This window comes from Mixophyes fleayi, chromosome 4, assembly GCF_038048845.1.
Source record: "Mixophyes fleayi isolate aMixFle1 chromosome 4, aMixFle1.hap1, whole genome shotgun sequence".
Classification (NCBI taxonomy): domain Eukaryota; kingdom Metazoa; phylum Chordata; class Amphibia; order Anura; family Limnodynastidae; genus Mixophyes; species Mixophyes fleayi.
In genome coordinates, this window is record NC_134405.1 from 218162507 (window position 1) to 218189548 (window position 27042).

At 40.7% G+C, this 27042-nt stretch overlaps 1 protein-coding gene across 3 annotated transcripts in view; it reads right to left on the reverse strand.

The window, feature by feature from the left end:
- Positions 1 to 2482: 2482 nt before the first annotated feature.
- Positions 2483 to 27042, reverse strand: part of MON2 (MON2 regulator of endosome-to-Golgi trafficking) — a 130242-nt gene continuing 105682 nt past the window's right edge. For all 3 annotated transcript variants that reach the window (XM_075209344.1, XM_075209343.1, XM_075209345.1), the window contains 3 exons: positions 17648 to 17855; positions 16351 to 16433; positions 2483 to 6254 (listed from right to left, as the gene is read on the reverse strand). In XM_075209344.1, the coding sequence (XP_075065445.1) occupies positions 6091 to 6254; positions 16351 to 16433; positions 17648 to 17855 (455 nt within the window). In that variant the 3' untranslated portion in view covers positions 2483 to 6090. The remainder of the gene's footprint in view (positions 6255 to 16350; positions 16434 to 17647; positions 17856 to 27042) is intronic.

The window sequence follows — 27042 nt, forward strand, 5'->3', positions numbered from 1 at the left end:
ACTACCTTTTGTTTTAGTTGATGGCAGGGCAGGTTCATGCTTTTTTGATGTAGCAGGAACAGTGAACGTAGTTTAATATCTGATACTAATATTTCTGCACTGCAGGAACAGTGAACGTAGTTTAATATCTGATACTAATATTTCTGGACTGCCTATTGAAGTGGAATCTCAACAGGATTTGGTACCGGGGACAATACCTCCATCAACCGTCTAAATTCCACTGCACAGTAGGCGGACTCCGGATGCACGTCTAACACCAACATAGCTGTTACAGCCGCAGTTATCCGCTTTGCAATAGGGTGACTACTGTCGTACTTTGTGCTCATGGCAAATGACTGTTGGACGGTCAACTGTTTGGTGAAAGACGTAGCGTTTTTACGACTTCCCCTCTGGGAAGATGACCGACTACCAGCAGCAGCAGCAGTAGTAGGCGTACCGCTGCAGGATTCCTCGGATGAATCCCGGATTGAAGAGGACTCAGTCTGGCTGGTTACATGGTCTGCAGGACTAAATCTGATGGAGATCGTGGAGGAAGTTGACGAGGAGGGTGTTGGTGGTGTGTATCCAACAGGACCAAGGGATTTAGGTGTCCCTGGACTACTGACGGTCCTAGCCACAGTTCCTGAACTAAACACAGAATTATGAAGGTTCTTCAGGTGACGAATAAGGGAGGATGTCCCTAGGTGGCCAAGATCCTTACCCCTGCTTATTTGAGCTTTACATAAGCTACATATGGCCATACATTTGTTGTCCGGATTGGGATAAAAATAACTCCAGACAGAAGAGGTGGATTTTTTGGTCTTCTGACCAGGCATGACGATGGGCTTTCTCATCCCATGGACATCAGCTGTTTCCCCCCCTGGTGCCTCATTTAAGATAACCACATCAGCATCCTCCTCGTCAAGTTCCTCCTCAGCCGCAGCTACATCAATATCCTCCTCCCGATGTACAACATTCACACCTTCATTAGCCAAATCTGTAACTGGATTGTGGGTGATCCTTCCAGCATATGCAGAGGGCGTGCTGCAAATGGTGGAAGGAGCCACCTCTTCCCATACAGTAATGGGAAGGTCAGGCTTCGCAACCACCAACACCCTTGGACTCGCCTTGGGGATTTGTGATGACATCTCTCTAGAAGGCAGAGTTGTTTGCTGTGTTGTTGATGACAGCTTAACTCTCTTAAATTTTTTAGAGGGGTGGGGAGGAGGAGAGCTTAGATCCTTGGGTGAAGCTGAACCACTAGTCATGAACACGGGCCAGGGCCTAAGCCGTTCCTTGCCTCTCCGTGTCGTAAATGGCATATTGGCAAGTTTACGTTTCTCCTCAGATGATTTGAATTTTCTTTTTTTACTAATTGTAGTGAACTTTGGCTTTTTGGATTTTACATGCACTCTACTAGGAGATTGGGCATCGCCCTTGGCAGACGACGATGATGGCATTTCATCGTCTATGTCAAGACTAGTGGCAGCAGCTTCAGCATTAGGAGAAAGTGGGTCTTGATTTTTCCCTACTTTATCCTCCAAATTTTTGTACTCCATTATATGCAGCACAAGAGAGCGCACCCCTAAACCACACACACTTTGGGACTGCAGAAACAGTGAACGTAGTAATATAGATTGCAGTTCCTATTTTTTTGGACTGCAGCAACAGTGAACGTAATATAGATTGCAGTTCCTATTTTTTGGACTGCAGAAACAGTGAACGTAGTAATATAGATTGCAGTTCCTATTCTTTGGGACTGCAGAAAGTGAACGTAGTAATATAGATTGCAGTACCTATTTTTTGGGACTGCAGAAACAGTGAACGTAGTAATATAGATTGCAGTACTGCAAGAACAGTGAACGTAGGTAAATTTAGCAGTACTAATAATTCTGGACTGCAAGAACAGTGAACGTAGGTATTGCAGTACTAATATTTCAGGACTGCAATAATATATTGCTCTAGAATTTTTTTTATACTTTTTAAATTATTTTTTATTTTTTTAGGAGTTTTTAATAATTATAAAATTACTATGGACTTAGCACAACAAAGCACAGGACCAAAGCACCACTGGACTCAGCAAGGACAGAGCACTGGACACAAGCATAAAGCACCACTGGACTGATCACGCAGGAGCACCACTACCCTACAACCTCCCTCTTCCCTGATGTCAGGCGAAATAAAGATGGCGGCCGCAAGCTGAGCATTTATGACATCCGAGTCTCGCGAGATCCGACGCGAGACTTGCATGTCATAGCCTCGTTTCGGATCTTTTTGCCGGGCGGAAGTACCCGAACAGTGCTCGGATCCTGTCGTATCCGCACTGTTCGGGTGGGCTCAGATTAGCGGAATCCGAGCCCGCTCATCCTTAGTTTAAGCAGCAGCCTAAGTACATTATTCTAAGCAACCTGCTCCATGTGTATATTAATAAACCAATATACCACCTATGAAACACATTAAGTTATAAAATGTACCATCATTAAAGGGCAATACAAATTGCATCTAAGCCTTTTATATTTATTTTCACACTTGTTAACACTGCATAACTGTCAGATATACAACCAGAATAAAATCTGAATTTAACAACTAGCTTGGATGTAGACAGCAAAGATATTTTAAGTGAAATGTGTCATGCCATTACTACGACATATTTAAATATTTTACAACATATTTAAGTAGTTTCCATCATTAAATATAAAACCAAGAAACTTTAATTATATTTTCACAGTGGTCTTCACAATAGTAAACAATTGATCAATATGTATTTTTTTACATCAGTGTATAGTTATCCAATATCTTGGATATAAAGATTCACATTTAATCTAGTCTCCTTGTGTAAATACCAAAAAACAAATAGTGTAGCAATCTAAAATCAGAGCATAAAATCCATGTTATTGTAAACAACGAGGGTATATCGAAGGGTCAATGTGTAAATCAAATCTGTAACAGATGTCTTCATTCAGCAATTGTGTAAGAACAATGCTGTAGTACATTATATTCATGCTGGTTTTAACACTTTATACTTGCCCAACTACTGAAAATATATAGGAGACGTTCATTCTAATTCAGCAAGATCGCGAGCAAACCAACATCCATACATGGACTGTTGCTTGCTGTAATTTGGGTAACCGCTGTTACCCCCTGCTCATTCAGCTGCAAACCTAGACATCAGGACATGTAACAACTTCTATTTTTCGGAGATACTTTAACAAGATATAAATATGAAAAATCTGTACTTCTTTAACATAACTTGGTTACAGTTGCCTTAAGAAACAAACAAAATTTACATTCCCACCAATTTTTTTTCAGATTGTTCAACACTTGACAAGTAAAGAATGTAGACAAAGACATCTTTGTTGTAATGTAAAAACAATAAGGCCTCATACACGCTGGTGCTTTTTAAAGCATTATTTATATGCATTAACAAACCTCTACTGTGCTGATAGTTTGAGAAATAAATGAAGAAGGAATTAACCTGTACATACAAGCACTTTCTAACAAGTGTTCATTTTGCATCTATGTTTTTGTTACCTACAGTGTTCAGAAGTGTTAAATGCACCTTCCAAATATAATGGCATTTTATGGGAACACTCATATAGCGCTGGCTAAATACATAGTCATGTCAGGACTAGTTTGACCTGTTTTTTACCGCACTGAACACTACAGGTAAGAGTTTTAATACTTTCAGAGCTTTATTAAATGCGCTTCGCTGTGATAGAGGGGAAAAATGGAAGGTTCTGTCTATTCCGTTTAACTAGCATAGTCTTACAGCTCCCTTATGTTCAAGCCCTTAGAGTGAAAGTGAGAAACGTTTTTAGTTCCATTTAAAAAAACGCAAGCATGATCATTTTTTGGAATGAAGAAATCATTATGGTTTGAGGACTGAGTGTAGCCATTTTTGCAGTGTTGGAGAATGGATTTTTGCTGCAGATAATAGATCCGTGAGGGCGAGGTTGGGAGGCAACTATAGAGACAAAAGTACAGAGAGGGAAATGCAACTGTTCCTCTTTTAAAGCATGATAAACAATATTAATATTTTTTAAAAAACATTTATGTCATTATTACCATATTGCTAAAAATTCTCTTCTTACATTTCTGTTTTAGACTTAATTAGGCTACTTCATACCTGTAATAAAATGACTTAACACTACAACATTAAATTAGGGAATGGTAATCTGAGTTAGAGAAAACAACATTCACTGTCCTTGGTGGTAAAAATAAGTGAACCTCTAATATAATCAGCTTGACTAAAGGGGGAAATGTAAGCCAAATGTGATGGCACTTCCCTATTAGCAAACTGGTTCCCACCATTAAGTCTGCTACTCATGGGCATATGAGATGTGGTTTCTGAGGAAAAAAGAGTTTTCTATGTGAAACATTAGATGATAACGGCTTTAAGTGACTCAATAGTTAAGCAGATAGCTTTGAACTGGAGAAAATTTCAATAAAAAAATAATGTGGTAGCAGCATTCCAAACAGATGCTAAGAATGCGTTTTATTCTGGCGAGCAACACAAACAAGGCAACATTTCTTATAATATCACTAAAAATGTTTCTGCTTTGTGTTATGTTGAATGTGTATTTTGAGAAAAATAATGATCAAATTCACTAAAATTCATTACTTCAAAAACCACCCCAAGATCTAATGATGGTAAATTTGGAGAACAATTGCCAAGGCCTCAACCCTCATTCGGCCCTGTGTTTATTTTTACAGTGTCAATAGTTCTAGTTATCCATCTTGAACAGCAATGGGGACCAGAACAAGCATCTGGCTGTAAGTGATTACCATGCTCCCGAAGAGATAGCACACAGTTTGAAGCGAGGGATTGGAGATGCCTATAAACTGCTGAATTGTCCTTAAAGTGTCTGCACTATTTTAAAAAACGATATATAATAGATATATATTTGCTTCCAAGCCAATGTTCATCAGGTAGAGAAAAAAAATTGAAAATTCATCAAGATGCTAAAACAGTTGCCAATAACAATGTATTCTACCTGCATGGAGAGCAATGATATCTCAGAGAGATAACTGCACAGACTTCTCAAACTCTATTCCATATTGAATAGTAATAAGATAGGTTCCTCGTCTGGATGAGCTCTTTAGATCAAATACGCAATACACATAATTCCTTAGTGTTCATAAACTATCTCTGAACAATGTTTTTGTTATACACAAAGATTCGTTACAGACAAGACAAATAGCTGACATGAAGTAGCAGCTAAATTTATATTAAACCGGAAAGTCTTTAAAATCTCAAATATTTCTTCATACAACCACTATTAACCCCCCCTCCCTCCTTGAAAACCCCAAAACTATTCATACAACACTGAAAATATGAAGAGAGTAACACAATATGGACATTGCTGCATGCCAGCATTCTATTTGTTTCTTTACGTTTTGAGTTGCAAAAATATATTGGATCATTGTGCTTTTAATATTCATATCACAAATCACCGCATATAAACAAGATACATTCAAATGAATTTCTTTATAATTAGTTGTTCACATAAAGGATTACAATATGCACTAATTAAAGAAGGCAGCTTTTTGTTTTTGTTTTTTTACAAAAAGTGCTAATATAAAGATCACTAAATCACTACAAATTATTATTATGCGCTGAACACTGCCAGTACCAATCTGGTTTTAAATAATGGGACAATTTATTACAGAACTGTACCATTTATTTTACACACAAATATGACAGTTCTCTTGGTTTACAAAGGCTAACAAAAATATGGAATGTTAATAGTATTGTTTTGCATAAAATTAAGTACATACTGTACTTCCAGAGGAATCAAACCGCCAGTCTAAGTTTGACTGAATTTCAATATTTGTGTTTAATTTACCACTGTCAGGTAAGTCCTCACCCCTTTCGTTTTGAAACAAAATGATAATTTACTGCACCTAATCAATTTATATTCAGAAAGGCTCACACTGCTACTCACACAGGAACATTTATTGAGGTGTAAGCTTGTTTTCATGAATGGCGGAGCTCATTAGTATAGTTAAAAGGTGAAATGTGTCCTTTTTGAAAAATAATTTCACTTCGGAGGAAACATTCATCAGGAGTAGATTCGGTGTATTTCTCTCAATCCCAATCATTCAAAGCGGTCAAGACTCTCCATTCTGCACCTTGGCTGCTGGTGGATGCATGAAGTCCTTAAATGGAACTAGAGCTTCTTTGAGAGCTGTACACACTTCAGAGGACGAACATGTTATGCACTCTACTAATGTTGGGTAGAGAGAAATCACCTGTGCCCAGGTGTTACCATCAACTGCAACAAAGCAAATATATTGCATTAGGAATTTATCAAATAAAACTACATTTCTTTGATTCATTTTACACAATACTGCAGTCATAAAATATAATTTGTGTAATAAAACTTAAGAACTTTTCAACCCAAGCTAATCATTTGCTATTACTTGGAACTGTAAACTGTTCAACAGATCATCCTTAATCTATTACTAAGTACAGTTCTACACACCTGACAGTCTGGCTACTTACATTGTCTCCTAGAAATACGATACAGTATTGCATGTCGGCAGGGAACAGAAGCTAGTTTGTCACAGAACTGTTTTGCCAATTTGACAACTTCTAACCAAACCAGCTGACCATTGTAAAGCGTGTAGTCCCATCTTATCAAAATTCACTTGTAAGAGATCTGGGGGTAAATGTATCAAGCCGAGAGTTTTCCCGTGGGTTTGAAAAGTGGAAATGTTCCCTATAGCAACCAATCAGATTCTTGCTATCATTTTCTAGAATGTACTAAATAAATGATAACTAGAATCTGATTGGTTTTTCAAACCTGCCGGAAAACTTTCAGCTTGATACATTTACCCCCTGGTCTGTTTGGGTGGAAAGTAGGTTTGATGATGGTGCCAGTGAGAGATTGTCAGCTGTTTTTAAAGGTTCACATCTCTGTAGAAGTGACTGAATTATAAAGTGTGTGTCCAGCATGAGTGACTAACTGCACCAAATACTTATTGTGTAATCTATGTATTGGATATCAATATATTTTATTTATAAGGCACCAACCTATAATGCAGTGCTGCTCATTTAAAGAATTATGATACAAACAAATTACATACAGTAATATGATACATAAGGTAAAGATTGTCCTGCCCAAATGAGCTTACAATTTAAGAGGTGTGGGAAAAACAACGGAATAATAATTGTAGCTGGTGTTGGGTGAAGGGAAGCATTATTGGTCACCAATATTAAATCAGCGATTAGTGACTGGCATTTTTACCCAGCTACCAGTGATGTGGTACGGATGGAATGATAGATTGTAGAAATCTTAAGAGTCAGCTGCTGACAACTATGATAGTCATTCACCATTTATCTTAACTAAATCTCCTTCTGTAGCTGCATAGATACCCTTGTTGTTATCCACCAAGCTCGGAGTAGCTTATCTAAAAATATTTCTGCATGTGATGGATAGTAGGTGTATGGAATGGTTAACTTTGTGAATAAAAACAGATTTTAATGCATATTAGGTTTGAACAAATTATTTTCATGTGTTTTAGTGGTAATTCACAAAATCAAACTAAATTTTCATTGAGCCATACAAATAAATTCTCAATACTACAGTTCCCTATACTATACCTTATTTTGTCTGTGACTTTACATTTCTTCCGGTTTTTCTAGTCTATTCAATTATATATATTATATAAATATATTCAAAATGGAGTAAAGTAAGTATAAAATGACAAATCACATTGCAACACATCATCCTTTGCATTATCTTTGCATGAAAATATCGGTGTGCGCAGCTTTCCTAATCTTGTATAATAATGTTATTAGTAAAGGTTTCTCTCAGTTTTCAAAGTTGAAATTGATATATTTATCAGACAAGCGTTTTTCATATAGTATTAGCAGCAAATCATAACACCTTCATGGTGCTTCTAATCAAAGGAGTAATTACTATAGTAGCAATGGGTGCAGCTGACAAGAGGTCCAGCAGCTGGCAGAGGGTCGGCTCACCTGTCAAAGTCACATGTGTAGAATTGTTTTTTTTGTTTTGCTTTTTAACCTTGGGAGGTACATGGGGGCACTTAGAAATGGGAGAGCATATATAATATGAACATTGTGCCTATGTATTTTTTTTAAATGCCATTTGCAAACTCTATTCATCCTGTGTGAAGCTTTGGAAAAAAAATGTACCATGATTTAAAAACAAAAAAACAAAAAAACAACTGCTTGTAGGCATTTTTCAGTTAACTTAAAACAATATTCTGTTGTGGCCTTTCCACCATACTCTGCACGTGCAGCAGGAATGCTTTGCCCTATATAATCATGTGTTATTATGTGTAGTAATGTAGAAGGGTAATTGTACAAATGTAACATGTTTAAAAAAAGTTAGGGCCGTGGCTATCTGATAAACTTCTAGAATCAGACTAGTAGAGGCCTTCATCGTTAGCAGCCGCCTTTCCTGTAGAACAGGATGCGTTCGGAGGTACTCAGATGCCCCCAGGACTTAACTCAATGGTAGTAGAAGCTTATCAGGCTAAACGCAGGGTAGGGAACCAGAGACAAGCAGGTAGCAAGTAAAATCCAGGAACAGGCAAAAGGTCAAAGGGCACAGGCAAACAAGCAGGGACCAGAAAACAAGCCAAGGTTACAACAGGGAAAACAAATCAGATAGCCAAGTATCTGGTGCAGGGCAGGGAGGCTAAGCCCTCCCTGCCTTAAATACACAAGGTGGCCAATAAAGAAACAGGCACTCGGCCTGTGCATAATCAGCCCCAGGGGCTGATTAATAACAATTCCTAGCCAATGCACACACGCCCGGCTGGCACTTTTGCCAAGCCGCGGCACTAATTAGAATAGAAGAGTGTCCGAACCATTGTCTAGGAGACTTTCAGGACAACAGGACAGGAAGTAAAGTCCTGGTCGTCATGGCGACGGCCAGGACAGGGACAGTGAGTATGATGTGAGCCATGGCGTCTTGGGGCACAATTATTTATAAAAAGAATTGTTTTTACTCTTCCCCCCAAACAAACAAACAAACTGGTGGTCCAATAGAGAAAGTGGTACAATCCAGCAATATTGTGTCGCAGCTTTGGTTCCTTTCACAAGAACCAGATAAGCTCTGTGGTGTCCCAACCCCGTTGATCCAGTGTGTGCTCTGTAGGTGTTGGGCTGCCTCCCCAGCTGCTGGGAAGGGGAGAAGGCAGTACTGGGAACCCCCACAGTAGCTCCCATGCAGAGTTCTCTTGTAGGCTTGAACCATGCAGGAGAGTGGGAGAAAAGGGGACCAGTAGAATTTGGACTGCTGCAAACTGGTTCCTCACTTGGAGATCCTTTTTCTGAAGCACCAGGAGTCATTAGAAGGTCGAAACTCTTGAAATAGTTTGGGCCGGAGATTTCTCAAAAACAATATCTTAGACTTAGTGATGTCAGGATGTAGAGGAATCAGAGACCCTCCCTCACCCTGGCAGTGCATGGACAGGGTGGGGTAAAACACCCACTCACCCCCATCACAGACTATAATTTAAACTATGTGAACAAAGTCCAGACTGATTCATGTGCAAATTAAATGACTAAACTTGTGCTGTTTAAAGTGACAGGGGGCTGCACATGTGTTTAAATAAAATGTATAAAAAGGGTGACAAACAAAGCCATGTAAAGTTTGTGGGTGTGGTGAGTGTTTATATTTGTGTTTTTTTTTTTAAGATATATTGATAAAACAATAGACATCACTATTTCTGAAGATCATGCTCTATTCCTGCAAGGCATCTATACCTGCTGTTTTTCAATGAGCAACACACTCACTCATCCCCTGAGCTAATGCTCTACCTGCTACTCAGCAGTCCTGGTCCAAAGTAAGTGGCCAAGAGGATAACCATCACAACAAGTAAACCTTAACCTATCTGTCTATCTGCTTACTGATCTTAGTGCCTGCTTTTACAGTTGAACATAAGTATTTATAATATGCTTTTCATGAGTTAATACATGAAAAGTGTATTAAAAATAAATTTCCAGTGTGCAGGGCACTTCATATCCTAAAATAGTACAGCTGTGTTAAAGAATGCAGCAAGTTCTATGCACTTGTTCTTCTGTAAGCTTTTTTGACATGCATAGATAGGAACATAGCAGTAAAGTAAGCCCTTATCTGAATTCATTGGAAGGTCAATGTAGCTTGACCATTTGTGAAAGAGAATATAGTTACAATATGGCAGTTTTAACAAATGCCAGATGGACTTCATGCATTGTACGTTAAATTTGCTGTTAGAATTGCAACTGCATTCTTACAATGATAAACTAATCACTAGCTTGACAAGAGTTTTTCTGAAGGTGAACAACATGCACAACAATACATGTGAGCATACACAATCATAGGCCCTGGGCATTTTATGTTATTCTTTCACACATGAGATTGCAGAGGCAAGCTATGAAAGTGAGAAGTGAAATAACACCACAATTAAAGGCTATAAACGTGTACACCTCACAGTGTTTACTACTCTATTTGAGCACTAACAGCGTTTACAAATGCACTTCAACGAGAACATGAAGTGGAACTCAATTTCTAATAATATATATTTTGGCAAATTCGCTCGAGTTTTATTCACCATTCCAAACTGCAGTGTAGGAGTTAAATACATCAGCAGCATTCCAGGAGCATATAAAAGCATCTGCAGTTAGTCACCACTTGCAGACTACTGTAACCCAAGCCGAGAGATTACTGGTACTGCGTGGGTGTATGAATGGTTAACTATTTCTTGTGTAAAAATAGTTTTATTTCACACATTTAGCATAGATAAGGCACCTATGTGTCTCTAATCCTCTGTTTTACGTCCTCTTGCATACTATACATCACTTTTTAATAGGCTACACAAAGGTATCCTCCTTCACAGTATTTAGGTTTTATGTGCAGTGAAAGACATTACAACTCCAAAGTTATGGGATGTGCTGTGGAAGCAGCTTCTGTATAAAACAACAGAACAATAATACAATACGGTGGACAGTATAAACCTCAGAAAAGGCATGCCAACAACTGTATCCACTAAAGAGGTTATAATTTGTGCTGCTGAAAAGTGAATGTAGAAGTAAAATCAGATTCCAAGATCATTTTAAGTCTTACACAATCATGCGATCAGGCCAGCCAGTTTGTGTCCAGTTTCTTCAAACATGAGCCTATCAATTTTGGAAAGTTCCACTCGTATCAAAGTCTTTCCTGTATAGAATTTGTGTCCCAATCAATACACTTTTTGTCACCCAAATGTTTAATTTTAGAGCTTCAATTACTACAGTTTAATTACCATTCCTGTTCAATTCAGGGTGGTGTTAGAGCACTTTTTATGCTGGCACTTATTCCAGCTAGAAAACCTCCAGCTCTGATGGTGTTCATTTGTCCCTGAAGTGACAGTTTGATGTGAATGAGGAATTCTCCAAACCTGCATTCTCCTGGGAAAAACTAAACTCTGAAACAGCTCCATGCAATGTTTTATAAGTGTATTATAAGTGCAATCTCTCCTATATAACAGGGAAGAGTGCTCCCCCCTTCACTTCATAAGCACAACAATTGTCTTTTATGAGCTAGCATTCAAAGCGTGTGTACAATAAAACCCTCTATTCGCTGTACCTATGATCAGCAAGCACATTTCCACAGTTATTTACAATACAGTAGGTAGTGATTTTCTGGGTTAACTTTAAGTGTAAATAAATAAGAGTTGAGTTCTTTTTCGACTCATGTAAGAGCTAGAGATGTACAAAGTAATCTCACAGCAACTTGTATTCCAGGGTATAAAATGTCAAAACAATAATAAAATTGTAATATTTATACTGAAAGTTTAAGCAAAAAGAAAAAAATAAACATTAAAATAATTAAAACATCAGTATTGTTTCCCTTTAATATAGTACAAAATAAATAATTCCAAACCGATAAACAAAAAGCTTGTAAGAACAAACACATTAGACATTTTGATTTTTATCGATACGTCTTTTAACACATTTTCAATGCACTTTTGATGCACTCTACTGCACTGGTAGCATCAAGAGATGCAAAATATGTTACTGGGAATTGGCTCAAAAGAAACATATTGTCCTATTTTTGATGCAGTTTTCAGGCATTGGAGGACTGAATGGACTGAATCTGTTGGCTATCCTGGTAAACCAGGGTCTATATTATTGATTAACCCTTCAAATAAACCTTATTTTCACAGCGCCAATATAGTACTCAGCGCTTTACATAGAATGTTTCACTGTTCAGTATCATTGTGCAAATAGTTTTACAGAAGTGATTCAATGCTTTGTGTTTAATATTGGATCTTTAAAAGCACTAAAGTGTATACAAAGTGAAGGAGGTAGTAAAATAGCAAAAAAAGGAAAGGAAGGGCTTATGCTGCAATAATCAACTACTGTTTAACAAAGCAAAAATTTACTTTATTCACAAGTAGTGTCTGCAATCCACAGCAACAACTGCATGGTACGAGAAGTTATAAGAAGAACCCAACACAGACAGGTACTAATATATTCCAGGAGGAGAATAGTGGGAGGCAGGGATCAAACTTGGAAGATGGTGTGCAGCACAATGACTGCCTCTGTGGTAGAAGAGCCTGAAAGGTATAAGAATACCAATACTGTCTTAGATTGAGGTTGTGACGTTCATCAAGAGATGGGGGCAAGGGAAACTATGGTGACCCTGTCATCCATCTCAGAAGGAAAGGTTTGATGAATGTGTTGCCTCAGGATGTATGAGTCACCAACCTTGAAGGTCACACAAGCACAATATTGCTTCAGCTAGTCTTTTCAGTTAATTCCACAATCTGCATTTCTTTCCCATCTCCTTTAGTTTACACGGATTTTATTTTAATATACTGATCCACATGGAGATGCAAATATTTCATAATAGAGATAATAGGTTGATTCCATTATTTCAAATATCTACAGGTGACAATTACCATCATAGCTTGGTGTTCTATACTGTTCAAAATAAAAATCATGAGCAAGAAAGATCATATAAAACATTTTAACATATTAGTGTGATTCCGGCACAGTCTAGAACACAAAATGATGGTAGTGGTTGATGGGATCAAACATGTATAAAAGTGGTTGCAACATACTGGCACTAGTCTAGCCAAGAGACCTACTCCAAATAACTGCACCAAAATCATTTTTACATGGAACATAAAAAGTATTGCAGACTCTCCATAAAATGAAAATCCTTATGTATATGCATTATACGTGCCAACTTTAAAAAAAATGCCCCTCCAGCTATTCTGGGAGAATAGGCAAGTATGAAATATGTATTATATATCTATTGTCACAGAACTGCAACTTTAATTTGTGTGTCTGGTCGTGGCACAGGGCAATTAGCAATTTTAATTGTTTTAATGCGAGATAGCATCTAAAGCTACCCACTTCACGCTGGCTGGCCACCCACGGGTGCCTTCCTATGCCAGGGAAGTCTACCCAGTACCTTCTAGGATTCGTATGGTCACTCAGGCAAAATGCAGTTATAAAAATACAACAGTATATTTATTGTCATACAAACAACACTAGAATATTATGTACACACAGTAAATAAATGCCAGGCAGATTTACCACATTATCTGTCCTTTACCCCACTAGCTTAAGGAGATATAGTCATCTGCTGTCCAGACTTCACGACCCATGGATCCCTCTCAGCTGCATATATAGACTCGAGTTAGAAAACGACAATTCAAAACTAGATCTTGCACCTTCATGAATGAAATCCAAGCATGAACACACTTCCCCCCTGGAGTTGTTCCCTATATCACAGGTCTAATTTCCACAGTCTTTCCCCTTCCTGGGCAAACCCCTGGGTCTATTCTACTTAACCATTGGTCAGTGCTGGACTAGGGGGGTTGGACAGGGGAGTGAAGATGAGCTGTCCTTCCAGAGAACCCCCCCTGGTAGATGACCTGTCTGGACTAGCCTGGTGAGAACAATGGACACTAATTAGTTTTCCTACAGCACATGGCAACCTGATCTCTACCCACAATCCCCCTGGCTTCACTTTAAAGACAATGAATAGCAACTTTACTGCAAGTTATCAATATACAATATACAATATACATATGTACACTGAACTACAATGTCCCCTTAGCCACATGTTATTGGACAATGTAGTTGTAGTCTGGTGAGCTGGGAACAAAGCATGGGCTATAAAAAGTACTATAATCCACATTATGTGAGAAATGAGACACCGAATGCTCACAGGGTTATCCCACTCATTTCGTCACAGCAGGTCACACAGACATCACACACCCGCTACCCACTGATCGCAGGTCACACACATATCACACACACATGCTAGCCACTGATCGCAGGTCACACAGACATCACACACACATGCTAGCCACTGATCGCAGGTCACACACATATCACACACACATGCTAGCCACTGATCGCAGGTCACACAGACATCACACACACATGCTAGCAACTGATCGCAGGTCACACAGACATCACACACATGCTACCCACTGATCGCAGGTCACACACATATCACACACACATGCTACCCACTGATCGCAGGTCACACAGACATCACACACCCGCTACCCACTGATCGCAGGTCACACACATATCACACACACTTGCTACCCACTGATTGCAGGTCACACAGACATCACACACACATGCTACCCACTGATCGCAGGTCACACAGACATCACACACACATGCTAGCCACTGATCGCAGGTCACACAGACATCACACACACTTGCTACCCACTGATCGCAGGTCACACAGACATCACACACACATGCTACCCACTGATCGCAGGTCACACAGACATCACACACACATGCTACCCACTGATCGCAGGTCACACAGACATCACACACACTTGCTACCCACTGATCGGAGGTCACACAGACATCACACACACTTGCTAGCCACTGATCGCAGGTCACACAGACATCACACACACATGCTACCCACTGATCGCAGGTCACACAGACATCACACACACTTGCTACCAACTGATCGCAGGTCACACAGACATCACACACACATGCTAGCCACTGATCGCAGGTCACACAGACATCACACACACATGCTAGCCACTGATCGCAGGTCACACAGACATCACACACACATGCTAGCCACTGATCGCAGGTCACACAGACATCACACACACTTGCTACCCACTGATCGCAGGTCACACAGACATCACACACACTTGCTACCCACTGATCGCAGGTCACACAGACATCACACACACATGCTACCCACTGATCGCAGGTCACACAGACATCACACCCCCGACACCCACTGATCACTATACACAGGTCACACCAACATCACACAATCGATACACATTGATCATTATACCGAGGTCACACTGATATTATACGGATCACTATATACGGGTTACACCAATATCATACACATTATACACATAACCATAAAAGATCATCTAATATATCTCCTACTGAAATCTAATGCAGGTCATCGGGAAGTAGAGGTAGATCTTCGGTGATCTGCCAACTGTGAGCTTCTGGTGTGCTACAGAGCAGGCATAGATGCTAGGTTTTATTTAGTTGTAGTGGGAGGGGGGGACAAATGTAATTCTGCAGTAATGAAAGTTACATACGGCCATACCATTACTTTCTATTACTGCTGAATTACTATGGAACCACTATATTGCCCATTAGTAGATACTACCCTGTTATGTTCTCTGCATTGGACACAACTGTTTCCAGTTGCTAGTTTTGTGTCATATCCAAAGGCAACAAACCTAAGAACTTTGTCATATCACATAACGATGTGGCTGAAAAGCACCAAAAGGAGCCAGAAAGCTCAAACAATGTATTTATTTAAATTTGCAGGAGGGGACATTAAAAGACAATGAAGTCACCTAAGATAAAAAAAAACCCTCAATAAACTCTAGTGAAACCCTAGCTTTGAAATCACATTTAACATACATAAGAAAGGTATATAGAAGGTTAATGCTGGCCATACACATTGCAATATATCCACATGTGAAACCTCAAAAGAAAGCTGACAATGATCCCAAAGTAGTAGTTTGAATTTAAGGGCATGTTGGGTTAAAATCTGGTGTTGAGATGACAGCCAGCAGCTACTATGGGACTCAATGAAGCGTGAATCACAGTCTGATCTTCTGAGCATATGCAGAGGTAGGGACATGCGCAGAGGAGCTTGTTTTTCATTCTACTGTGATGACACTGTATCCCCAAACAGGGCTCCACTATGCCTGCTCAGAGGAGCTGTGTGGGGGACTTTAAAGTGATGAGGAAATATGCAACGCCGTCACTCCTTCCCCCAAAAATTACATGGGTCCAGCAACTGCTAGTTACGCCCCTGACAGAGCTAATTAAATAATGAACCATTACACAGCAAACATAAAAAAAAACAACAAGTACTACTCAGTACTTACCATTTTCTGGGTGGGTTTTCTTAAGAGAATCTATTAGCGTGCTTACAGCCTTTAAAACAAATATTATTTCCGTTACACGTTGCCTGAAAAATCCAAATATAAACCTCCATTAGTTAAAAAAAAAAACTCTGGAGAGCACATTACAGTACATGCACTGTGTAAAAGGTATTTCCCCCAACAAGCATTTGACAAGAGGTATTTATAGCTACGCAGTTCATTTAGGATTACACAGTTCCAAGTTTCATACAAATGCCATGGCAATCTGGTCAAAGTATACAGTGTTACCACCTACTTTGTAATTATAAGTTGCTGCATTTATTTTCAAGGGATAAAATGTGCAGCACACACTATAGATACTATATCTGAGGGAAATATGCTCTAATATATACTACAACCTATATAATAATACAGGTTCTTAAAGTTAAGTGCATGAAAACCAAAACGATCATGTACACTAAATTTCTCTTATTCTTATGATTGGTTTGATCGAACGTGATGCACACATATAAAGTGAGTCAGTAATGCCCAGAAAGCCTGTCAGTTCATTCTATAACCAAAACTCCTAGAGGATGGAGAGTGTGGCACTGTTAACCTGCACAACATTTATATGGGCAATTTTGATAATCTTTGATGAAATTACATGAATGGTAGAACTCTACACTACTTTATTTTTGTCGTTTTTCATTTGTAAATATTGTGTGAATATTGGCATTGATACAGGCACTGAAAACATCACTTCCATCGTTTTTCTGTTTTCTATAACACACTAGTATATCCACTTAAATTATTTTACCTTTAGGATGTGTTCCTGTGGCAGGGATTGTAATGTGCACAGTCCTTTGTATAAGATACTAGGCTGACATTCAGAATTGGATATCAGGGAAGTAACAGTGAGTCCTTCTACCAGAGGTTCAATATCCTCCTATGATTAATATTAAAGCTCTATAGAGAACATCTATTTTCTTTTACTTTATAATTTTCAAATGGAAACTTATACATAGTTAATGGCTTGCCTGGGGACTTTAAAATTATACTGGACTGCATATTAAGGAAAGAAAAACAAATGAAATGCACGCAGAGTGTAACAGATATATCACCCAGACAAAAAAATAACATTGCTTATGTCAGTATTATTTTTCAATATGTGAGCTCCTGCTATTCACATTCTTGGGTGTATGATTATCCTCCTGTGTGCACACAAGGAAAACACTGAGCTCCACATTCACTTGCTGCATCATTTTTTCAGGATAAATCTTAAGTAAACATATTAAGAATGCATATAAAATCCCATACATACCTTGGCAGAGGACACTTGCCGCTCAGCCTTTCATCGTCTATGTAGCGGTGTAGGACATCTTGAGATCTCTTCAACAGCACAGATAGGGCCATTCTAGAAATATATCCTTCTTGGGGTGTTGTTACTTTATTGCTAAATGAGAATTGGAGCAGGGTCTCGAAGCACACTTTGGAAAACTCTTCTCGCATCCTAATGTCTATTTCTGCTTCTGCAAATCAGACAAGAGATTTAGTGGCAATCAGAAAATCAAACTAACTCATGACCTATAATTATAAACACAAAAATCAATTACTTTAGGACTATGGGCTGAAATACTAGAAGGGAATTGTAGCAGCGTTAATGTACGGCAAGGATCGATTTTTAAAGACCCACAGACACAATTTGGCCACAAATCAGCTGAAGTTCCCACTCAACATTTTTTTTTTTAAATAAATGTTTCCATACTTTTGCTTAAGAAGTAAAGGCAAAAATATATTGTGCAGGTACAGTGCCCAGTTCTGACACTTCTTCACTTGTTTTGTATCATAAAGCGTCACAATTGTACAACAAAAACAAAAACAAAAAATTAACAGCAATTGGTTTAATGAAGCCCTACCTAAAGAGATGGAACAATGAGAAGTGTTACTTTAGCAACAGCTATTAATTATGCTAACCCACATGTCACAATATTTTGCTTCATGAAATAGATAAAACTAAGAGCCTTTCATGAATCTGTCACTGAGATTTTGAAGTGATAGCCTGTTCCCATTCCTCCATGTCATCAGCCCCTTTATATGTATATGAAGTATATCTATATTCACCACTATTTTGCAGGTCTTTCAAACATCTTGACGCATTTTGCCTTGGATTTCGTGTCTATCATAGAGCTCTGCTGTTAATCCCAATGGTTGTATGCAAATTACTTTGTGCTTAAATGTTAGAATGTACAAAAATAGTTTTCTTTTTGTGATGAACGATATTGCTATAAGTTTTAACACATACTCAATTCAAAATATGTACTGTCATTGTGAAAATTTCCAGACATGTTAAACAACCTACAGCTAGAAAGCAAACTAAGAGGCACTTAATATTCAGTGTAACACCTATTACTGTACCGCACTTCTCTCTCTCTTTCCTTTTTGTTTCAATTCATTAGTAGCAAAATGATTAGCAGAAAATAAGCTCATGTATATATGCTACATTATGATATTACATTAGGTCTGTGTCTGACAGATTACTCATATATAGGAATAGTGCCATATGACTTGGACTGCGCTACTACATCTCATTAGAGGTATAAGTATGTTTTAGGGCTGATCTAGAAGAACAACATACTCTTGTTATGTTCAGTGAACATATGGCATGAAAAAGAACACATGAAAATCGTGTATACATCATTTTCTTCTATGCCCCATATTTCATTTCTATCTCTCATTGTGTTAGGACAGCCAATGCCTTATGGCACAAGGATTAATGTATCCCTAGCCAGCAGCACTTTGTTGAAGGGTTACACAAGTACGGTGTCAAAATAAACATGTCTTGCAAACCCATAGGGGTGTAACAGAATCACAAACAAGAGATGCCTATCCTGTTATATTTTTATGCCAACATATACACTTCATAACAGTGCCCTCATGGTTCCTATGAGTCTAAAATTGCCATAAATATGGCTTACTAAAAAGTGTTTTTGCAAATATTATTTATAATTTTTTATTTATATAGCACTGTGATTTACAAAGAATGTTTAAAAGTCACATAAGTTCCTGCCCCAGTGGAATGTAGTCAAAATTCTCTACCACTCAAACATTAACCTACCAGTATGTTTTTAGATTATGGGAAAGAACCAAGCACCTGAAACTCATGCAAAAAGAGGAAGTTCATACAAACACCACAGGGACACAGTGTCCTGGTCAGAATAAAAAAGCATGACCCCAGTGCTGTGAGGCAGCAATGCTAACCACCATGCCACACTTGGTGTATATAGCATTGTAGCTTAATGCTAAAGTTGCACTGTACTAAACAGAAAATATATGCAAAATGTAGGAACTCCCCAGAACAATAAAAAAGAGGATTTATACTTACGATAAATCGGTTTCTCTGATTCCATCTGGGGGACACTGCTAACCAGGAGGAGTCTGGCACCCAAATAGTTAATCTTTTGCTGCTGACAGGCATATCCCCCCGCCCCTTCCCCACAGAACTCAGTTTGATTAACAAAGCCTTAGGAAGATAGGCCAATCAACCAAACACACACAAAACAAAGAAAAGAGGGGGGGGGGGGGAATGCAGTGTCCCCCAGATGGAATCAGAGAAACCGATTTATCGTAAGTATAAATCCTCTTCTCTTTCATCCATCTGGGGGACACTGCTAACCATGGGGACTTACTAAAGCAGTCCCTCTGATGGGTGGGACCGCTCTGATCGCCCCGCACGTAGAGCACTACGGCCAAATGAGGCGTCCTCAGACGCAAAAATATTAAATTGATAGCATTTTGTGAAAGTATGGACCGAGGACCAGGTAGCTGTCCTGCATAGCTGGTCCGCTGAGGCCCCGTTTTGCGCTGCCCAAGACGCCCCAACCGAACGGGTAGAATGGGCAACAATACGCTTCGGCACAGGACGCTTAGTACGGACATAAGCCTCCCTAATTGTTAGGGTAAGCCACCTTAGCAATTGATTGCTAGGTGGCCATCCTCGCCTAGCGAAATCAAATAACACAAATAGAGAATCTGTCTTACGTATCTTTGCAGTTCTCTTAACATATATCCACAACGCCCTAACGACATCTAAACATTTACTTCCTTTTGTTCCAGTAACCTGAGGATCCTCGCTGAATACTAGAACCACTATTTCCTGATTAATATGGAAACCTGACACCACCTTAGGGAGGAAGGAAGGAATAGTCCTTAAAACTGCCCTATCCTCATGAAAGACCAAATAAGGTTCTTTATAAAGATAAGGCCCCAACTTCGAAGACCCTCCTAGCTGAGGCAATAGCCAGCAGGAAAACTGCCATCCAAGTCAAGAACCGCAATTCCGCTGAGCAAAGTGGTTCGAATGGAGGCTCCTGCAAAATGTCCAGGACCAAATTAAGATCCCAAGGATCCATAGGATGCACGTAGGGTGGGTGGATGTGAAGAACTCCCTGCAAAAAAAAGTTCCAACATCCGGAATCTCCGCCAGCCATCTGTGAAAATACACTGACAATGCCGACACCTGAACCTTTAAGGTTCCGAACCGGAGATCCGCATCCAAGCCACCCTGCAAAAAAGCTAGAAATCTAGCCAGACAAAAGGATTTTGAATTGTAAGATTTCTTTTTACACCACGTTATATACACATGCCAGATGCGGTGATAAATCCTAGCCGAAACTGGCTTCCTGGCTCTTAGGAGAGTGTCTACTACACTCACAGAGAACCCTCTGGCTCTCCACAGACTGGATTCAAAAGCCATGCCATTAAATTCAGCCGGTCTAGACCCTGATGTAAGAACGGTCCCTGGGTCAGCAGATGTCTTCGTAGTGGCAACCGAACCCCTTGACCTACTGCTACCAGAAGAATCTCTGGGAACCCTACCCTTCGTGGCCAGGCTGGAGCTACCAGAATGACTGGTCGATCTCCCTGCCTGACCCTTCGGAGGACCCTGGGAATCATTGATATGGGGGGGGGGGGGAAACAGGTATCCTAACCTGAAGTCCCAAGGCATTGTTAGGACGTCCACTGCCACAGCCAGTGGGTCCCTTGTTCTTGCGCAAAACTCTGGGACTTTCCTGTTGACTCTTGACGCCATCAGGTCTCGATCCGGAAATCCCCATTTGTCCACCAGCAACTAGAATACTTCCGGATGCAGAGCCCACTCCCCTGGTAGAATTTCGTGCCGACTTAGATAGTCTGCTTGTACGTTCTGTTTCCCTGGGATAAACATCGCTGACAGCGCAGGCACGTTTCTTTCTGCCCAGGCAAAAATCTGAAATGTGACCCTCATCGCTCTTGCACTCCTGGTGACCCCTTGTCTGTTTATGTATGACACTGCCGTGGCATTGTCAGACTGGATGCGAACCGGCCTTCCCTGTAACACACCCTGAGCCCTCTGCAGTGCTTTCAGGATGGCCATAAGTTCCAGCACATTTATGGGAAGAACCGACTGTCTCTCTGACCACAGACCCTGCATCCTTTGGTGAAGGACCACTGCCCCCCAACCACTCAGACTGGCGTCTGTGGATACTAAGATCCAGGCCCACGGGGCAAAGGATCTGCCCTTTATTAGGTTGTCCTTTAACAACCACCAGCTGAGGGATTTTCTGGTCTCTAGAGATAACCTCATCCACTGGCGATGCAAACAGAGGAAGGACCCCGACCACTTGCTCAGAATGTCCCATTGCATGGCAGCGTCTCGAAAGATGGCACCATCTTTCCTAGCAGCTTCATACACATGAGTACTGACAGCCTCCTGTGTGACAGAACCCTGTCTGTCCACTCCATCAAGGACCTTATCTTGTCCTCTGGAAGAAAAACTCTGCAGTGTCCATTATTAGTCCCAAAAATGTCATTCTCTGACAAGGGATCATTTGTGACTTTGTTACATTCAGGAGCCAACCGTGCTGTTCCCGCACCCTCACCGAAAGGCGAAGATGTTGTTCCAACAACTGAACCGTTGACGCCTTGATTAGAAGATCGTCCAAATAAGATACAATCTGCACCCCTTTGGAGTGAAGGAGTGCTGCCACAATCGCCATAATCTTTGTGAATACTCTTGGGGCTGTGGCAAGCCCGAACGAAAGAGCTCTGAACTGATAATGAGCTGAGCCTACTGTGAATCTGAGGAGCGGCTGATGCCCCTCCCAGATTGGCACATGAAGATAGGCATCCCTGATGTCTATTGATGCCATGAACTGGCCTGCCTCCAGGCCATCTATGACAGATCTTAGGGATTCCATCCTGAAAGAATCTACAATCAGATGCAGATTTAGCTGCTTGAGGTTCAGCACTGGTCTGAATGAACCATCCGGTTTCTGTACCAAGAATAGGTTTGCGTAAAACCCCTCCCCTTCTTTGGTACTCCGGAACCTGTACAATAAACTCCTTTAAAAGAAGCAAATCGACAGAAGAGAGCATTGCCTGTCTTTTTTGAGGACAGCGGGGTAAAACTGGTTACAAAAAACCTGTGTGGAGCAGGCTCCACCAACTCTATCATGTAACCCCTTCTCATGATCCCCTGAACCCACCTGTCCCCTGAGGACTCTTTCCACTGCTGGGCAAACCCCAGCAGCCGTCCTCCCACTCCCCCCTCCGTTATCAGAGGAGGGTGGTAGTCATGCCGTCTGTCTATCTGGCAGCTTGGTGGAAGAGGACCTTGCTACCGTGGAGGAAAAGGATGACCTTCATCTAAGCGACTGTCTCCTACCTCCAGCAGCCCTTGACCTGACTGTCTGGCCTCTGCCAGACGCGCCACCGCGAAAAGGCTGTCTAAAAGAACTAAACCTTGGAACTCTGGGTCTAGGAGCATTCACAGGCAAGGACGTACTTCTACCCCCCGAGTCCTGTGAGATCCAGGAGTCCAACTCTGGACCAAATAGCATCCCACTAGTATACGGAATGGATTCTAATGATCTTTTTGACTCCAAATCCGCATCCCAGACTCTTAACCATAATGTTCTTCTTACTGCTACTGCTGTAGCAGAAATAGAAGATGATATGGAGGCTGAATTATGAGCCGCCTCATATATATATCCTGCCGCCTCCTTAAGGTGCATGGCCAAGGGGAGCAGTTCCGAATCCTGTAGTGCGGACTCTAACTGCCCAGCCCAGGCTTCCATAGCACTTGCTACCCAGGCCGAAGATAATGCCGGTCTGAAGCTTGTACCAGCAGCCGTAAAGACCGATTTCAAAAAAGTTTCCAACTTCCGATCGGTCGAATCCTGTAGGGCTGCCGTTCCTGGTACGGGTAGCGTGGTCTGGCGAACCAGTCTCGCCACAGGTGCATCTACTCTCGCCACCTGTTCCCATCTGGTCATGTCCTCCTCTTGTAAAGGATATAATGAACCAAATTTTCTAGGCACAGTGAACCTCTTGTCCGGATGCAATCTCTCTCAGCTCTGCTGAGTGAGGGAACCTGACCACCTGTTTAGAAGCCTTCTTAAAGAGAGACCGGTCCAAGGACCTCGTCTCCTCTATTTCAATAAACCCCAAGGTCTGATGTACTGCTTTTACCAGATCGTCCATACCCTGGTGCCTAGAGCTTCCTTCTGATTCTTTTAATGAAAGATCAGAATCCTCTAACAATTCACCTTCCTCCACTGAGGATCCCTCTGAATCAGACAGAGACAACAGCGTATTAGCTGATCTATGTCTTTTATAACTACGAATATGTCTGGGATTTTCCAGCAATTGGTTTAGTCGGTCAAGACCTCTAGCCACTGCCGACCATCCCGCCTCCCCACTGTGGGGTGACTCTTGCAGTGCCGGGGAAGGAAATTGTACAACCAACCTCTGGAGGTAATGAACTACTCATTTCCTCTCCTAACTTCACTGGGGGTTGTATCTCAGAGGTAGATGGAAGTCTCATAGCCACCACTGGGATCTCTGCTGGTTTAGATAACAGGTTCACAAGGGTATTAACCCTGTGAAAAGGTAGCCATCCACTCTGGAGGCTCTGTCCCCTGAATTGGGCTGTCTTTAGGCTGCAATATTACAGGTGTCACAGCACAAAGCCCCTGATCCAGACGTTCACTGGTTAATTTAACATTACACTTTGAACAGATCATATGTTTGGCACGTGTTGCTTTACTTTTATCAGCCATTATTGGGAGAAGAACAAAGCCACAAACAACCAGACAAGCACAAACACTCAATAGTTATCAGAAATACTAACGAATTATGTCTAACACATTACAGCATCTCTGAATCAACACAGGAGAGCCAAATTTTGTTGTTTTATACAGGCTCTACTTAATATATATGCCCATAACAATTATACTTCTCTATCCATGCAATATAGAGAAAATAAATGATACTTAGCAGGGAGATGTTTGCCAGCAGCTGTGCCTCCTCCAAATGGCTGCTGTGTCCTTCCTTCCTTTATAATTTGGCGCCAAAAGGAATCTTCCACCTGCTCACTCAGCGGGGGAGGGGGGAGGTTTTCTAACTCCCCCCTCCCTGGCTCTCTCTGTTTCACCTGTGCAGACTGACAGCAATTTCCACAAACTTCCTGTGAGTGGAATCGCTGCTATCCGCTCCTCTGTTGCCCTCTGCAAAGCGCTGAATAGCGCGACCATTAGCTCAAGTTACCCCTCCTCTTTCCTTGAGGAGGGGACTTGGTATATTCCATGGCCCCAGGGACGGCAAGAGCACCGGCGCTTACTGCCTGTGGCAGCGCCTTACTCTGCTAGGAGTGCGAGAAGTCTCACTGTTTCCAACCTGTCAGCGGGTTCCGCGGCTCCCCCGCTGTACAGTCCTTCTCTGCTCACGAGTGCGCTCTGTCTCACAGAGCCACTCGTGCACTATGTCAACAGCTAAAAACAAAAAAAGCCTAAACCCAGTGAACTCAGGTCACTGTGCAGCTCTCCAAACTTCAGCCCATACTCCTAGGGCACCTGCTTCAAACTCAGTTCTGTGGGGAAGGGGCAGGGGGATATGCCTGTCAGCAGCAAAAGATTAACTATTTGGGTGCCAGACTCCTCCCTACCCTACTCTACCCCATGGTTAGCAGTGTCCCCCAGATGGATGAAAGAGAAATATATTTTTTTAATCTTTAACAGACATCTTGTCTAAGGACCTGATGCTTTGCTGGGTGTGCTCTCGTTTGCATAGTGTACACCAAAACAAGTTGTACACCTATGCAGCTTTGCCGCTTGCATTTGAGAAGGCAGAATGATTTATTTCTGAAGCTAACAGGGGCTTTCCTCATTGTTCGTTTAAGTATTATATGATTTTGTGTGCATATTTTCAAAATAATTTTTTTGTAACTTCCATTCGTATGCAAGGAGGAATATTATATCCGCTAGAAGTTTTGTTTTTCTTTCATTCAAATCAAGCCTAATAATGATTGGGTTTTTCGCTATCAAAATAAATGTTAACAATTATTTCCTGCAGATATATGACCTGGTTGTGTGCATGCATGTGTGTCTGCTTGCCTGATGTAAACCTGGTGCATAAGTAAATCTAAATATGTAAATCAGAACAAGGATGATCTTTAAACAACTGAAAGTCTAAAAAGGTAAATGTACCAAAATACCCTCAAGATAAACAAAATCATATTGCATTTAATGTGAATATTATTTGCACTGACATATAAATCACTTATCTGTAAAGCTGGAGCAGTGATATACATTACTCGCTTACCTTGGGAATTGGCAGATATGCAGCCAGATTGTAGAGATCCTGTTGTTTGGCAATTGAGTAAAGTACTTAGATTGTTGTTGCCATGGAGTGGAATACTTTTGTTATACTAGGTACTGATATACCAGGTATACGAGGGAAGACTACCGTGTTTGTAAAGCACACCACATGTCACAAAAGCTAATCGCTTAGGGAATCGAACAACTGTAATTAGGTAAAGTGGAAGGATTGCATGGGGCTCATGGAATTATACACATTTGTGAATGTTTTAGAATACTTCATAGAAGATCATCATGTATTTTAATGAAGCTATTCCAGAGGTGAATGCAAACCACCCTCTATCATTTTTCATCTGTATACTATTGTGCCTGGTCTATCACAGGAAACAAATAGCCACTAGCATAATTTAGTGCAATAACAATGCTTCAACTGAGTCACAAATTAGAACAACCCCTTTCTATTGCTGCTTCCTTTCTAAGTGATCAATTACCATCATCATCAGCTATTTATATAGCGCCACTAATACTGCAGCGCTGTACAGGAGAACATACTCACATCAGTCCCTGATCCATGGAGCTTACTGTCTAATTTCCTAACACACACTCCCAGAGAGAGATTAGAAACAATTTAACAGCAACCAATTAACCTACCATATGTTTTTGGAGTGTGGGAGGAAACCCGGAGCACCCGGAGGAAACCCACGCAAACACAGGGAGAACATACAAACATCCATACAGATAAGGCCATGGTCGGGAACCGAACTCATGACCCTAGTACTGTCAACCAGTAGTGCTACTTGCTGCTGGACTAAATACTGTTAAGAAATTCTGCATTACAATAGAGTCTATTGAGGTTGTCAGGAAAGGTAGGGTCCACCAAAAAACCTTGGAGGGCTGCATCAAGTTCTAAACAGTCACTATAAACACATTCCCCTGTGTGTTCAGCGCACCTTTAGTAAAGTAGAGGAAAATGATGGGAGGCTAAAAAAATCCAAAAGGTAATTTCAAGAGAGTTTTAGTGAGCACCACTCCAGCAATGGTACACACATATATACACACAAACTAGTCTTCTCCATCCGAA